At 45.8% G+C, this 14,653-nt stretch overlaps 1 protein-coding gene across 1 annotated transcript in view; it reads right to left on the minus strand.

The window, feature by feature from the left end:
- TBX15 (T-box transcription factor 15) overlaps positions 1-12,424 on the minus strand; it is a 97,202-nt gene extending 84,778 nt beyond the window's left edge. The window contains exon 1 of the mRNA XM_005506255.3: positions 11,874-12,424. Within this exon, the coding sequence (XP_005506312.2) occupies positions 11,874-12,075 (202 nt within the window). The 5' untranslated portion in view covers positions 12,076-12,424. The remainder of the gene's footprint in view (positions 1-11,873) is intronic.
- Between the last annotated feature and the right edge of the window lie 2,229 nt (positions 12,425-14,653).

The following is a 14,653-nucleotide window of genomic DNA, read 5'->3' on the forward strand; positions in this document are numbered from 1 at the left end:
CCAGACCTCCTATATACCAAAACCATACCAACCAATTATGTGTTTGTCTGGTATAATGTACTCAGTTTCCTTCATAAACTATTTTGAACAGCCTATTTCATTTATAGAAATCATGCCATTTATTATTTTGGAAAAATAAAAAGAAAGGAAAAGAAGAAGAAAAAAAAATGAAAAAAAAAAGAAAAAAGAAAGAAAAAGAAAGAAAAAGAAAAAAAGAAAGGAAGAAAAAAAGAGAAAGAGAAAGAGAAAGAGAAAGAGAAAGAAAAAGAAAAAGAAAAAGAAAAAGAAAAAGAAAAAGAAAAAGAAAAAGAAAAAGAAAAAGAAAAAGAAAAAGAAAAAGAAAAAGAAAAAGAAAAAGAAAAAGAAAAAGAAAAAGAAAAAGAAAAAGAAAAAGAAAAAGAAAAAGAAAAAGAAAAAGAAAAAGAAAAAGAGGAAAAAAAAAAAAAGAAAAAGAAGAAAAAGAAAGGGAAACAGCAAACAAACAAAAATGAGATTACTCAGATGCAGGGATAGTGTCTGAAAATAGTTTCTAATTTCTCTTGATGCCACGGGCAGCCGGTGGGTAGGAGAAGAGGCCCTGAACCACCTCCTTTCCTGCCTCTTTCTCCCTCTATCCTCCCCCACAGTGATCCCCATTTCTGTCTGCTTTTCTACTCCTTTTTGAGCCTATTAACTTTTCTTTTCCTGATTTCACCATAATTTCATCCCCAGGAGGACAGTGTACACACCCAACTCAACATGAAAATGAAGCTAACGTAGTGGTGACCTGTTCCATTCACTGGTGCATTATGCCCCGTGTTCCAGCCAAGGGAGTTCCTCAGAGCATTATGGGGCACCCAGTCCTGATCTGGGCTAAGGTACAGCAGTGGCAGCACTCCTCCTTAATTTTTTTATTCCCCTACCACCTCTCAGCCCCAGGACAAGTCAGCACCTGCAGAAGCCCTGGAACATCCCAGTCCAATCAGTGTCTGTGGTCACAACCAGGGACAGGGCATCTGACGTGGTAAAAGGACAGAGGCAAAAAATGCCCCAGTCATTTTTCATCCCCTTTTGGGGATGAACTGCTATTTGTTTTTAAAGGCTCCAACCATACTGAATTACTTGCTCTTGAGTCTTGTATGTACCCAGTCAAACCTCTCTCCGTTTTTTTAAAATCAATTATTCTTGAATTACCCTGGATAAATGATGCTCAGCACCTTAATGTAACTCAAGCAATCAGTCTTGAAACACTCTGAGTAAGCAGCTGCTTCATAATTGAATCTTTCATTCCAAGAGGCAGAAGGGGAGGCTTTTTTCCTAAAGCTGCATTATATGTTTTCACAAAAGCTATTAATTATTGTCCATTTCAGTAACAGCATACTGCTAGTCACCTCCACAGCCACCTTCCCTTTCCCCAGCCCAGGCACAATTTCCTGAGTTATGGAGTAAACAGAATTACGATGCACAGAATACTCTGAGCGGTCTCTACCAGGGAAGTGTAGGCTTTCTGCTGCTCGATCAGTGTTGCAGGGACCTGCATAACAGAACTGTGATGTTACAGTCTTATGTGGGTAACACTCCCAAGCATTGAAGTGAATAACGTGACTGGCTTGCTGCTAGGCAGATGGAGACTTTGCTAGGGTTGTTTGATGGTAAATGAAGAGGTTTTTTTATTTGCTCCAAGGAGCTTGGCACAGGAAACCCTCAAATCCTACAATAATAAATCTTCTATTTATCTTTAAAATTCTGGAACAAAATAAAAACCATTAGGCACCCACAGCCATGTGCTGTATTCTATATTTTCCCAGCTTCCTACAACCTTCTGGCATAAAAGATGAAGTTTTCTGAAGTGAAAAACAGCTTCTCATTTTAAAAATAATGGCCCTGTTGCCTTGTATGGAGCAGTATTTTATTGTATTACACAATGGAAAGGCAGGAGCACTTAGAAATTGCATGGGGGCATAATCCAGAAACTGGTATCTGATCCAACCTCATAGTTTTCATACTATCAGGCATTTGCAGGAAAACTGAAGAGCAGAGGAATACATGATCCTTCTATAGCATAAAAGTGATCACCAAGGGATTAACCTCACTGTCATTATTATTTTATTCACACAAACTTGCACAGTATTCCAGCAGACAAAAAAGAAATCCCCATATATAAGCCAAAATTATTCCAATCCTGACAGTTGTGCGGGGGAGGGGCATGGTGGGTAATTTCTGGCTATCACTGTCTATTTAGGGCAACTCACAGCAAAAAGCTAGCAAGAGGTCAAGATCTCCCTGGAAATTGCAAATCCTTAAGGCCACTGAAAATAAGGTCACAAAAGCTTCACTTTTGAAAATCAGCACCATAAAGTCCTTTGAAAGGAAGATGCTCAGCATCTTGCAGAATCAGGCCACAGTTTAGCAGCTGCCTCCTAAATGTGCTTCCAGGCAGGCTTCACATTACTGTATTTTGCAATGTTAATGGTACACTCCCAGTGTCTTTGGTTTTTAATTGGGTAGATACCTGATAAATAACAGAACAAATTCAGGGGCAATACACAGGTTTGCAAGAGGATATGTCGACTGAAAATGTAGGATTGCAAATCCCAGCTATTGCATGGTATTTTATCACAAGTTAAGGTAGCAGCAGAGTTCAGTACAACCTCAAGGCTGAAGTTTTCTTTTAAAAAAGCCAGTGGGAGTGTTTCCATTGAGGTCTGAGGGAGTACAAGGGCATGCTCCACAGGTCTTCTACTATTTTTCCACCCTAGTAAGAAAGATTGCTTAAAGCACAATAAAATACATTGGCATTTTATCCATGCAAAGTACATCTACATGCAGAGCTGAAAGAGGGATGACAAGGCAGCACTGGGATAATTTCTTCATCAAACTAAGCAATGCTTGTAGAAGTCATGACAATAACTCTTATCAGTATTTAATAACCGACCTTTTAACAGGATCCTCTGTGCAGGATTGAGGACAATCAAGTGGAGCAAGTAGGTGAAAGAAAAAAAAGTCTATCTGTTAATCTCTCCATCTGTTGTCAAGTTCCTTTCTGTCTCAGCAAATTAAAACTTACAGAACTGCTCTGGAGGCAACTCAGGTATAAAACAGCAATTTTTGAAGACTCCTTAGTCTATTAATGGTATACACCACACAGGTCAAAATGTTACAACGTGTTCTCAGAATTATTTTCTGTCCATAAGCATCCACATAGTCAGTCAACCCTTTTGGTGTCATATAAGGGATACTGATATTAACTGATGCAGCTTCTTAAGAAGTCTATGATGCACAATTCTTCACTCACATTACAAGCAAAGACACTCTGGTGACTTCAGTTTTCCCCTTGCTTTTGGGGTAGATTTTTCATCAGGCAGTTCTCTATTTCCTCAAGCTCCTAAAAGTAGAGGACTGGTTTTGTTAATTCATTGGTGATGGGGAAAATGTTAATGCTAACCAAGAGTGCATCCAGTCCCTGACTTAAGTCAAAGAACTGCGAGACATTCATATTTTGTGTGCCCTGGCCCACTGATTTTCAAACAATTAGGTTGCTGTGGCTGCATTCATATAAATGTGTTGATTAATAATATGATTTGTGTCAGTTTATAACCAGTTGGTTAAGTACTCTTTAGAAACTGTAAATAAGTTATTTTAAAGGCAGTTGGCAATAATTTCTTCCCAAGCTCCTTCCTAAGAGCTACAAATGTGGACATTGCTGAAAATGTCAATTTAACAATTCTAGAATATTTCCTGTACTTCCTTCCTAAAAAGCAAAAGCTTTAGAAAGAATGCGTAGGTGCAGTGCAGTGAAACTGTCCACCGTGACATGGATTGAATTCTGCTGTGAAGGATTTTAGCTGACTTTTTTTCTTTATTTATACATATGGAAGTAACCAAGATAATATGGCTTTGAAGAAATGAAAACTTATTTGTGAAATTCTACAGAATTTGGCACATAACTTTGATTGGTCAGAGAAGAAAAAATGGGATGCAGTTTTGAAAGTCCATATGCTAGATTTAATTATTATCTAAATCAAAATGTCTTATTTTTTAAAATGCAAACTCATTTTATAATTTTTTTTAATTTATTTGAACAAGGAGGTTTGGAGACCCATATTTCAAATGGTTGCGTATCTTAAAAGCGGGAAGTAGTCTGATGATACGAAAACAATATTTAAAGGTTGGCCAAAACCTAAGTTTCTCTGTTTCTCAATAAAGTTAAAAAAACAACAACAACACACACACACAAAAAAAATACACTTTTCTTCAGCAAAAGCGACATTTGCTAAGTGCAGCCTTCCCTCTAGCAGCTGTAACTTTGCATTTGCAAATACACAGCAAACACCGAGCAACCCACTGTCAGGCAGGACAGTCCTTTCACCATCCTCACAATATTGTCAAATCAGTAGCTCAACTGAGCAAATGGTATATGGAAATATTATTGTAAATATTATTGTAATAAGTGCTTTTGTCACTTCTTGGATTGATTTACTCATTCTTTGTTTTCTGTTCCTGCAGAATGCACAATGAAAAGTTGCCCCTGGCATGAATATTGTTGCTAGAATTTGAACTGACACTGCATTTCCTAGCAGAGTTTCAAACTTTCTTAATCTGCTTGCAAAGATATTTCAATCTGATTTTACCGTAATACCATGTTATCTTCCCCTAGCCCTTCTCACCAAAGCATGCTATGGCTTTTAGAACAAGAAATGCAATGGCACTGTATTTTGAGACAATAGATCTTTCACAGGCAGAAAGGTTGGGATTGTAACCTATTTTAACCAGTATTGAAACTAAGCACCAACAAGCTACACATGTTTTTTCTAAAATTATAAAAAAAAAAAAGTCTCAGCATTTCTGCCCAGTACTCTCCACTTGTGGAAACTCTAGCTCAAATAATAAGCCAAAAAAGCCAAACCTTTCAGCGTCCTGCTATGCAGAGCTCCTCTGGCCAGGATGAGGCACCAGAGCGCTGGAAGCCCCCAGTTGCCTCCATTTCCCTGTACACCCGGGTGCCCACGGCTGCTCTTCCTGGTGGAACCCCACAGCTCCCGGGCTAAAAGATACTGATCATTCATGCGTATATCCACCCTGCTTTTGCTGTCAAGATTTGAACCTAACTTCCCAGCCCATTCCTGCAAAGTAATTGTATTGTACAGGAGGATATCAGAGAGCTAAGGACTAGCACAAAATCCTGTAATTCCATCAATGGGCACTCAGAAGCTCAGCCTCTCCAGGAGACTCTGCTGATCTCTGAAACAGAGTCAGTTTTAGAAAATTTAAGCTTCTTTCATTGAACTTGGTTTTACATCACCGGTGCAAACTACAGATCTCAATATGGATGCTTGGGGTGATTTAAATCACACTTTAGATTTTAGATTTTACTTGCAACAGGAACTGATGTAAATGCCATATGAGCCAGTTTCAGTATGTCCGGGAATTTTCCAAGTGCTTGTAGACTGATTTCAGTGCAGTTTTTAAACTACTGAAAGCTTATTAATCTAGATCAGAAGGCAGAGGAAAGAGAGAGAGAAAGAGAGAGAGAAAGAGAGAGAGAGAAAGAAAGAGAAAGAAAGAGAGAGAGAGAGAAAGAGAGAACGGGAGAAAGAAAGAAAGAAAGAAAGAAAGAAAGAAAGAAAGAAAGAAAGAAAGAAAGAAAGAAAGAAAGAAAGAAAGAAAGAAAGAAAGAAAGAAAGAAAGAAAGAAAGAAAGAAAGAAAGAAAGAAAGAAAGAAAGAAAGAAAGAAAGAAAGAAAGAAAGAAAGAAAGAAAGAAAGAAAGAAAGAAAGAAAGAAAGAAAGAAAGAAAGAAAGAAAGAAAGAAAGAAAGAAAGAAAGAAAGAAAGAAAGAAAGAAAGAAAGAAAGAAAGAAAGAAAGAAAGAAAGAAAGAAAGAAAGAAAGAAAGAAAGAAAGAAAGAAAGAAAGAAAGAAAGAAAGAAAGAAAGAAAGAAAGAAAGAAAGAAAGAAAGAAAGAAAGAAAGAAAGAAAGAAAGAAAGAAAGAAAGAAAGAAAGAAAAAAGTTAAAGAAAATCCACACTTCAAACTTCGAAGACATAAGACTGCAAGCTAAGATTCTTGTACAAGCGTTCAACTGATTAAAATAGGAACAATGTTCTGTGTGAACAGAGGTGACCTCAGTGGCACTGACTGTGCTGTAAAACAGTGCAAATGCTCTTTCCTGAATGTAGAACTCTTGGAAGACATCTTTCAAGTTTTCCATCTGAAAAAAGCATCAGTTTTCCTTAAAGACAGATACAGATAAAGCGGGACACTTCTGCCTGAGGAGAGGCTAGCTGGGCTGATATTTGATATAAGCGCTCAGTCCCAAGTGGGAGGAGGGATAAGTGATTGATGGTTTGTAAGGAATTACTTGACTTCTGCTTGTAACAGAAGCTCTTTGGATTCTCCCAAATTTCTTGTCAAAGACAAGAAAAGCCTTTGAAATAGCAGTTTTGCCCTTCCCAGCAGATGGAATAAACCTGTGCAAAAAAAAAATGCTGCAGATTTAAAACACATATAAAAGAAGGGAAGAGGTTGTTTGACACACTGCCTTTTTTCTAATACTCTGCTGTACTGTAAGGTTTGTCTCTATTATTCTATTACCTGCCCTCTTAATACAGCATGAGAGATTTACCTCTCTACAAGAAAAGTTTCACAAGCCCAGCAGCAGGAGTTCACCAATTCAGTAAGACACATATTACCACAGAGACAAATCCTTCTCACTCTCTGTCTCCTTCGGCTCGAAGTTCAGATTTATACGAACTTGACCAAGGCAACCCCTTCCTGAGCCCCCACAGGGCTCTCCTGGCTCTCATCTGGACAGCTCCATCTGCCTCCTGCAACTCTCTCCTCTGGGAAGGGCGAGAGCATCAGCTCTGCAGCCGGAGTACAGGGGGAGCATTACAAGGGTCAGATTTTCGTGTTTCCTTCCATCATATACACAAGGGAGCAATGGATCTGAGCTCAGTATCCCCTCTTTAGGAGGGAAACTCATGATCCAGCAGGTGGAATGAATTCATACAATCCCACTCACATACACATTTGTTAGAAAGACATCGCATTAATAAATCCCAGTCCCAAGCGCTTCTGCCAAAGGCAAAACTGATGCTCTCTGTCTTACACCTCGTTGTTACAGAGCATTGCCCATCGGCAAGCCTCAAGGACCATGCGAAGGATGGTGTACACCAACTCACCCTGCGTCAGGGAAGGGACAAGAAAAAGTTCTCCGCCGGCTCTTGAAACCGTAGTCCCATCCACAGAGCACTCAAACAAAAGCTGAAGTGAGAAACCACGTCTGGAAGCAAATTAAGTCACTCCCCACTCACGATTCCAACAACCACTGCTCAAAAAGTGGGACTCTGTATTCAGAAACAGTGGTAGAAGAAAGGAATGGGGAAAAATAAATCGCATTTCTCCCGCTCTTAAACTTTGTTTGCCCCTCCGGAGGGGGTTTGTTCGAGGGCAAGGAGGAGTAGATACCCTGCGGTGGAGCAGGGTTGAAATGGTTATTCGTACCACCTCCCAGGTCAGGCAGAAAAACTGCACGCCATGGTGAAAGCGAGGGAGGTTTTACACTTGCCAGCTACGGAAGGCTTTGTCAAGGTATCGGATCTTAATCTTATGGATAAGCAACTGTAATAAACACATTGTAGGTCTTAAAATGCGCCGGGATGTTTTCTCTCGTTGCAAAGCTCTGCTGTGGTTTGTTAGCATAGCTTTAGAAAAACACACGGAACGGAAAACAATTCGTTATGCGATGTCTTCACAGACAGATTAAAAAAAAAAAACCTCGCGAAAATTTGTAGCTGATGTGTACATTTTTAATATATGCGATCAAAAACACCGATGTGATTTGTGATATGAGGACTGCACTGGCGAAATTCGTTTGCAAACTCTCTGGCATATTCCTTAGCGAGGAACAGGACCTTCCCAAAGCCGAGAAATCACAAATTTTTAGCCGCACCGTTTTGCTCTGCCTCTGAAGCGCCTGTGTAGCGTCTCTCTGTGTAGCGACCCCCTACCTAAGGGAGAAGCTGTGTTTCGAGCTGTGAGGGGGAACCGTCCGCGGGGAGAAAACTCCCCAAAAAGCATCTTAAACTTTCGACGAGCAAAGGTGCGCGCTCGGCTCTGCCTCGGTCTGTCCCTGCCCTCCTGGGACGAGAGAGGGAAGGGCCGACGAAAGCCACCGCTCTGAACGATGGTAAATAATATATACATCAAGGGAAGCAACGCCTGGGTCCCCCGTGACCTTTCCGCTGCTCAGGTTTAATCTATAAATACCCCGAAGACATCCGAGCCCATTGTTTTGCTGCCCTCTGAAACCAAACCTGCCAAGGGGACAGAGGGGTGCCTGCCGCCGCCTGCGCCCCACCACCCTCCTCCCCTTTGCAACGGCGGCGGGAGCGAGAGTCGAGGGTCGGCGGAGGATGCGGGGCGGCCCGGCGGCGGGGCAGGACCGGGGGAGGCTCCACCGAGCCCCGCGGCGATCTCGGCCTCTCGCCTGCCCGGCCTCACGCACAGCGCGCCTCGAGTGGGAGCGGAAGAAAAGAGAGGGGGTAGTGCCGCTGTAATCCAGAATTCCTTTTCACAACTTCGTGATTAAAACCCGCACGTTATTAAAATCCAGCTTTATCCCCCTTTTAAATGAATCTCGTAAAACAGCACATTAACTCTGGCGACAAGATTCATGGCTGAGACATAAATAACTCGTATGTTCAAGAGATATTTCTACAAACCTTGGAGATTTATCCTCTGGCTTTTCTCACCTTTCCCCACGCCACCCCCTGACCGACAACTCCCTCGCCTCTCCCGGGAAGATGCGGCCGCGGGAACGGTCTCTTGAGCACTCCAAGCCACTCAGGATTGCCAATATTGTGGCCGAAGGGTTCGGGCACGGATGTAAATTCTTCGGATTTCGCCAAAACGGGCAAACGAGAAGCGCTGCCTCCCACGTCCAGCCGAAGGCTGGGTTTTGTACAAGCCCAGCGCAGAGCTCCACAGAGGCCTGCCAAGCCCCCCACGCCGGGAGCGGAGCAGGGCCGCCCCGCCGGCCGCCCCCCGCCCCGGGCCACCGAGCGCCACTCGCGGTGGGAACGGAGAGGAAAAACCCCTCGAGATGTGGCCAACGTGTGGGGGAGAAATCGCGATACCCGTCTACATGGAAAAGAGCTGCAAAATAGGAGAGCGAAGTTTTACTCTTCCCTCGGCGGTGTTTGTTTGCCCGCGACGAACGGTTTTCAGTCTTTCAGAACTTCCTGGGCTGACATTGAGGGGTTTTATGCGAAATGACAGATAAATCGGGCTAGACCGATTTACGTTATCACACGCAAAATCAACACGTAATTTCCCACCGCACACTCTAATATTTGTGGCCTCTCTGTAAGCATACCCCCCCCCCCAGCAGAAGGAACAGCCCTGTGTTATTGACTACGCTACACAAGGGCAGCGAGTTTGAGTTTTGAACCTTTGGGACGCAATAAAAACCTTTTCTGTTTTGTTTTGTTTTGTTTTTTGCTATATCGCTGGAGATTTGGCAAGATTAAAATGCTTTAGGTGTAATTTTGTTCTTAATTGGGTCTTGTAAAGATGGAATTTGGTGGCCATTATAGAGCCGCTAATCAATTTTCACCCAGCAGCAAAGGTACACCGCGAAGGATTTAAGTTTAATGAAGTGACTGTGCAAATTACAGTCGCGGACTTTATTTAAAGTCTATCAACCTCCTAAAAATGATTTCTCAAACTGTTCTTGATTTCCTTTGCTTTATGAAAAACATCACGTTTGCTTTCTAAGGTTTCAGGCATTAGTAGCCGTTCTCCCTCGCTCTCCAGTCTGGCGCAGGGGGAGTTTTCCAGTCTCCTATTCCAAATTCATGGAGAAATGGGCAAATTAAACTTCTAGACCGTCCAGAACTATTTCTTATTGTGGCTAAAAAATAATGAGAAACGGTTCTAAAAATAAATAATGAAATATTTTTTTAAAGTAAACGGATGCCCATATACGCTCTGTTATTGGAAAGCAGATTTTTGTCGTTTCATTCGCGTATTTATTATTTTGAATGAATAAGACTCAGAAACCGTGAGCTATTTTTTTAGTGGTCGCTTCTGTACCCCCTCCTTTACGCCCGTCGCTCCGATGGGAGGGAGCTAGCAGATTTTACCTACTTTCCTTAGGATCCGCACCGGGAAAGGCTGCTGCTGTTACAAGAGAATTGAAATGCGGTCCTTGAGAGCGGAACGGGATGAGGTCTCTGGAGTTCCCTGGTTTGGGCTCACTTCAAAAGCACTTAAAAAAAATTTAAGCAGATATTTTCTACACCTCTATCTCTAATTATTTCCCCTTTTTTGTTTGTTTGTTTATTCGTTTGCTTGTTTGTTTATGCTGGAGTTTGGGCAGCTGATGCTTATTGAGAGCGCGGAGAACGTCAAGGAAAAAAAAAAAAAAAAAAACAACAAAAGGTGTTTTCTTCTCCAAGTGCAGCGGGGTGGACTTGGACGAGTGGAGGAAGTTTCTGCCCTTCTTCTTGAGAGGTCGTGCACGGAAATCGTTTGAACTTCCCCACACACACACTCAAATATTAAAAGAAAAAGTAAAGAGAAAGTACCTAAAATTCGCTTTCTCTGCACACTATAATTGTGATAGCGGGGTGTCCGCCCCGTCCTATTTCAAGGCGATGGAAAGCGGGCGGGGGGGGCGGCGAGAAGGGCGCGGGGGCAGGGCGGGTGCGGGGGCAGAGGGGGGCAGCGCCCTTTCACCCCTCGGGGTCGCCGTGGGTCCGCGGCTGCTTTTGCGGGACGGTCGCTTTAGGCCGGGGCGAAACGGCCAGGAGGACAAGAGCAGATCGAGGGCTTCGCTTGAGCCAAATGATCACTCCAAGCTATCAGCTCCCTTTTAAATAAAAATAAACAATCTAATAAAAGGTTAAAATTAAAAATAAAAATATCACGGGGAAAGTCTCGTGCTCGCTCCCGCTCTCTCCCCAAATACCGTGCAGCCGACCAAGGGGCCGAGGCGCCGGCGCTGTTCCAAATGCTCCGGTTCCCGGGAGGCGCCGGGCTCGGTAGCAGGGGCCGGACTCCTCGGAGTCCCTCTCGCCCGCTGCCCCTGCTGCTGACTGAGGCCCTTTTCCCTGCCGGGAGCAATGTCCCTGTGAAGAGGGAAGACCTCCTTTCCCCGTCCCCCCCCGCGCTGCCACCGGGCGCCGCGCCGTTGAGCGCCGGTGGGCCCGATCCCGCGTGGGAGTTCGCCGTGGGGCAGGGGTGGGTGTGCAGCCGGTCCCCGCCGCCCCGCGGAGCCGGCGCCCCTCGCTTCGGCGCAACGCTGATCTGAGTGGCCCGCCTTCTCCTCCACCGAAACCTCCGGTTAGAGTGGCCCCGTCTCCGCGGGGCAGACTCGGCGCGGCGGCCAGTGTGTCGGGAAACCGCGCGGCAGAGGAGAGGGGTGATCCCTCCTACGGGAATGTAAGTCGCGCCCCACTCCTATGCCCCCGATCAACATGGCACCCCCGCGGTAGTCGGGAAGCTCCAGAGCAAGGCTAAACGTGTGTCCCGAGGCACGCGGGAAGGATCATCCCTATGGACAGGCACGGAGAGGGAGGAGAGAGGGAAAAGTAGGAAACGGGTTAGACAAGCCGTTCCCTCCCGAGACATCATGGAGTTGGGGTGGAAAGAACAGTAGTGAGTAAGAGAAAAGTCCTCGTAAATCGGAAAAAATAAAAATCCAAAGAATCTCCGCAAAATCCCACCCCCCTTTTTCCTTTACCCTCAGTCCCGGATGTTTTCCGGGAGGCGCTGCCCGCCCTGCCCGGCGCCGCTCTCCCGGCGAGCAGCTCCCGGCAGGGCTTAGCGGCGAGTGGCGAGGAGGGAGAGGGGCGGGATGGGGGGTCCCAAACAGAAAGGAGTTGCACTAACCGGGGTTGAGGTCCAGGCACTGAGTCGGGTCTTCATTGTCCCCTAGCTGGCCGTTGGGGCTGAGGCTTTCCATGGACAAATCCAGCCCCTTGTCCTCCCAGTCTCGCAGTTTCCTCTTTTTATTTGTCCCAATCAAGGCTTCTACCGAGAAAGCGTGAGCTCGGGAGCTGAGGGCCACCGCCGATCTTCGCCTCTCACTCATCTTATCCCCCAGCCCAGACCCTTGGGCAGATGAGCGGCCAGTGGCTGGGAGTGTAGAGCTCGGGGACCAGAGGCAGAGCCTCTCGCCTCTTTCTCCCCCCACTCCTCCCCAGCTGCACCCCCAGAAGAACCAGCCCTCAGTCTCTTGAAGGCACTACATGAGGTTGCAGATACTCCGTAGGCAGAGCCGGGAGGGTGTGCTCAGCCCAGGTCCCCAGCACTCGCTCAGAGGGGTTGCAGGCTTGATTTCATCTTTTTTTTTTTTTTTTTTTTTTCCTTCTCCCCTTTCCTTCTGTCTCTCTCTGATTGATCTAAACTTCTGGGATTTTTTTTTTCTCCAAGAGTTGGGCAGGCTGCGTGCGCCTGTCAAGGAAAAAAAAAGAGAGAGAGAGAAAAAAGAAAAAAAATGTCCCCGGCCAATAGGAGGAAGAGATCGGGAGAGACCCAAAAGCTGCGACCCAATGGGGAGGGCAGGGAGACTCGGGCTTCAGGGCGAGGAATTTTGGCCATGTGAGTCCTGGAGCACCGGCCGCGAGAATTAACTGTTTGAAGAACGGGGAGCCATTAGGAAACCCATAGCTCTAAATGCAGAGAGGTAACAACTCCCGCACTCTCTCCGCCGCAACCCCAGTTCCTAGGGGCTTCTGTTAGCGGATCCCCACGCAAAGTACCCGAGAGGGGTTTTAGCACCCGGGGGTGCCGGGTGAGTGGTTATTTTTAAAACGTCATTAATACTATGTATTACTTGCGCTTGCGGCGGAATCGGTGTCTGACGCGGCAACAACAACGTATCGGGAGAGTTTCACTTCAAAACGATGCGTGTCCGTGGAGCGGCGGGGCTGAGCGGGCGGCGTGGGCTGGCACCGGCAGAGAGGCAGAAGATAGACCCAGACACCCTCGGGCAGAGGAGCGCCTTCTCTTTGGGAAGCGGGAAATACATACATACATACATATGTATATACATATATGTATATATATATATGTGTGTGTGTGTATGTATAAATCCCTCTTCCCACTTCAGCTTCAGCGAAAACAAACGCACTAGCTAAAGATCCCGGCCGTTTGCCTGGGTGATATTCAGCATTTTATTTCTGCTCGCCTGTTCCCTCTGCCCTGAAACCCACCAGTCTGCGGCGGGTCCGCAGCTGCTCCCATGCTCTTCGGTCGCGAGTGGCGCGGGGGATTCGCGGGGTCAAGGTAAAAGGGCTGCATTTGAGAAGGTGAAGGAAGCACCCTGTGTTTTCATTAGCTGCTAGGACCACAGAAAAATACGTAAAGTCAAGCAAAACACCGTCTAGGGAAAATACAGCGGGGAAAGCCGCCGGGGGTTAATTCGACCCTGAGAACAGAATATAGGTTAAGAATTTAAAAAAAAAAAAATAATATATATACATATATATATATAAAATAAGGGAGAGAATTAATATGGATCGAGGCACGGTGGAAAAATGAGCGAGGATACACACCAAATTTCAGGAAGGGATTATTTTTCGCTGCTGTTTCTCCGATGCCCCCCCGAAGCCACAAAGCTGCTTCGAGCAGCGCCGAAGGAGAAGGAGGTTTTTCTTAAGCGAGGTTTTTCTATGGGGTTAGACACAAGCGAAGGGGGAAGGCGGGATGGTGGGGGGAACTTCACCAGAGTGATCCCACGGTGCCCATGTCTGCGTGGTACGGCGGGGCCCTTCAGCCCCCTCTCTCCGGCCTAAAGTTCTGCTGGCTCTCGCCAGCGTGACAACAGCCCGCCGGGGTTCACACGCACGGAAAGGGATTTTGGATGAAAAGCGAGAAATAAGCCCTTTTTTTTTTTTTTTTTTTTTTTCGGCAACTCCCGGAAAAGCTAAGCCCTGTTATCTAGGCCGAGGAGCAGGGTTTGTACGTACTCATCACCCCCCCAACACGACATTATCCCCTCCCTCCCCGCCGTTCCTTTCCCCTCCCCTCTTGTATATCGCCTTTGACAGGTCACTCGCAGAGTGCTTAGCGCCGGGCACAGTGGGACTGCCACAGGGGGTGTCGTGTGTACCCTACCCCACATTGCCCCGCTCGCCGGCTCCGCGGGGACCAGTGCTAGTGCGGGAGCAGCGGGAAGAAGGGAGTGGCAGAGGCAGGGGCTGGAAGGGATCCGGCTGCGGGACTGACCAAGGGTCTCCCGGCTATATGTCCTTCCCCCGGCGAAGGAATATTTCCAAAAAAAAAAAAAAAAAAAAAATCCGTTTATCTATTTCCAAAAGCCCCGGACACACCGATCAGGGCTTTTAAAGAGTTGGAGGGAGATTTTAGAAAGGGAGCCCAAGAAAACAGGATTATTGATAGAGTTTTAGCGAGAGGAAATTGTGTTGGAAAGGTATGGCGATTTAAACAGAATTTGGGGGCTGATGTAAGGGCCCAGAAACACGTTTTCCACGGCGTTAAGTGTGGGTTTACGGGTGGACAGTTTAAAGCATCCCCGGCCCCTTTTTGGTCTCTTACCTGGGGGCTCTCCAGGACGGCGCGCGAGGTCCGTAAGCCCATGTCAGACCATGCCGGCCCTGTCAGCGGCACAGAGCCCCCACAGCAGCAAGCAGAAACACATTAGAGTT

The sequence above is a fragment of the Columba livia genome, chromosome 1, assembly GCF_036013475.1.
Source record: "Columba livia isolate bColLiv1 breed racing homer chromosome 1, bColLiv1.pat.W.v2, whole genome shotgun sequence".
NCBI lineage: Eukaryota > Metazoa > Chordata > Aves > Columbiformes > Columbidae > Columba > Columba livia.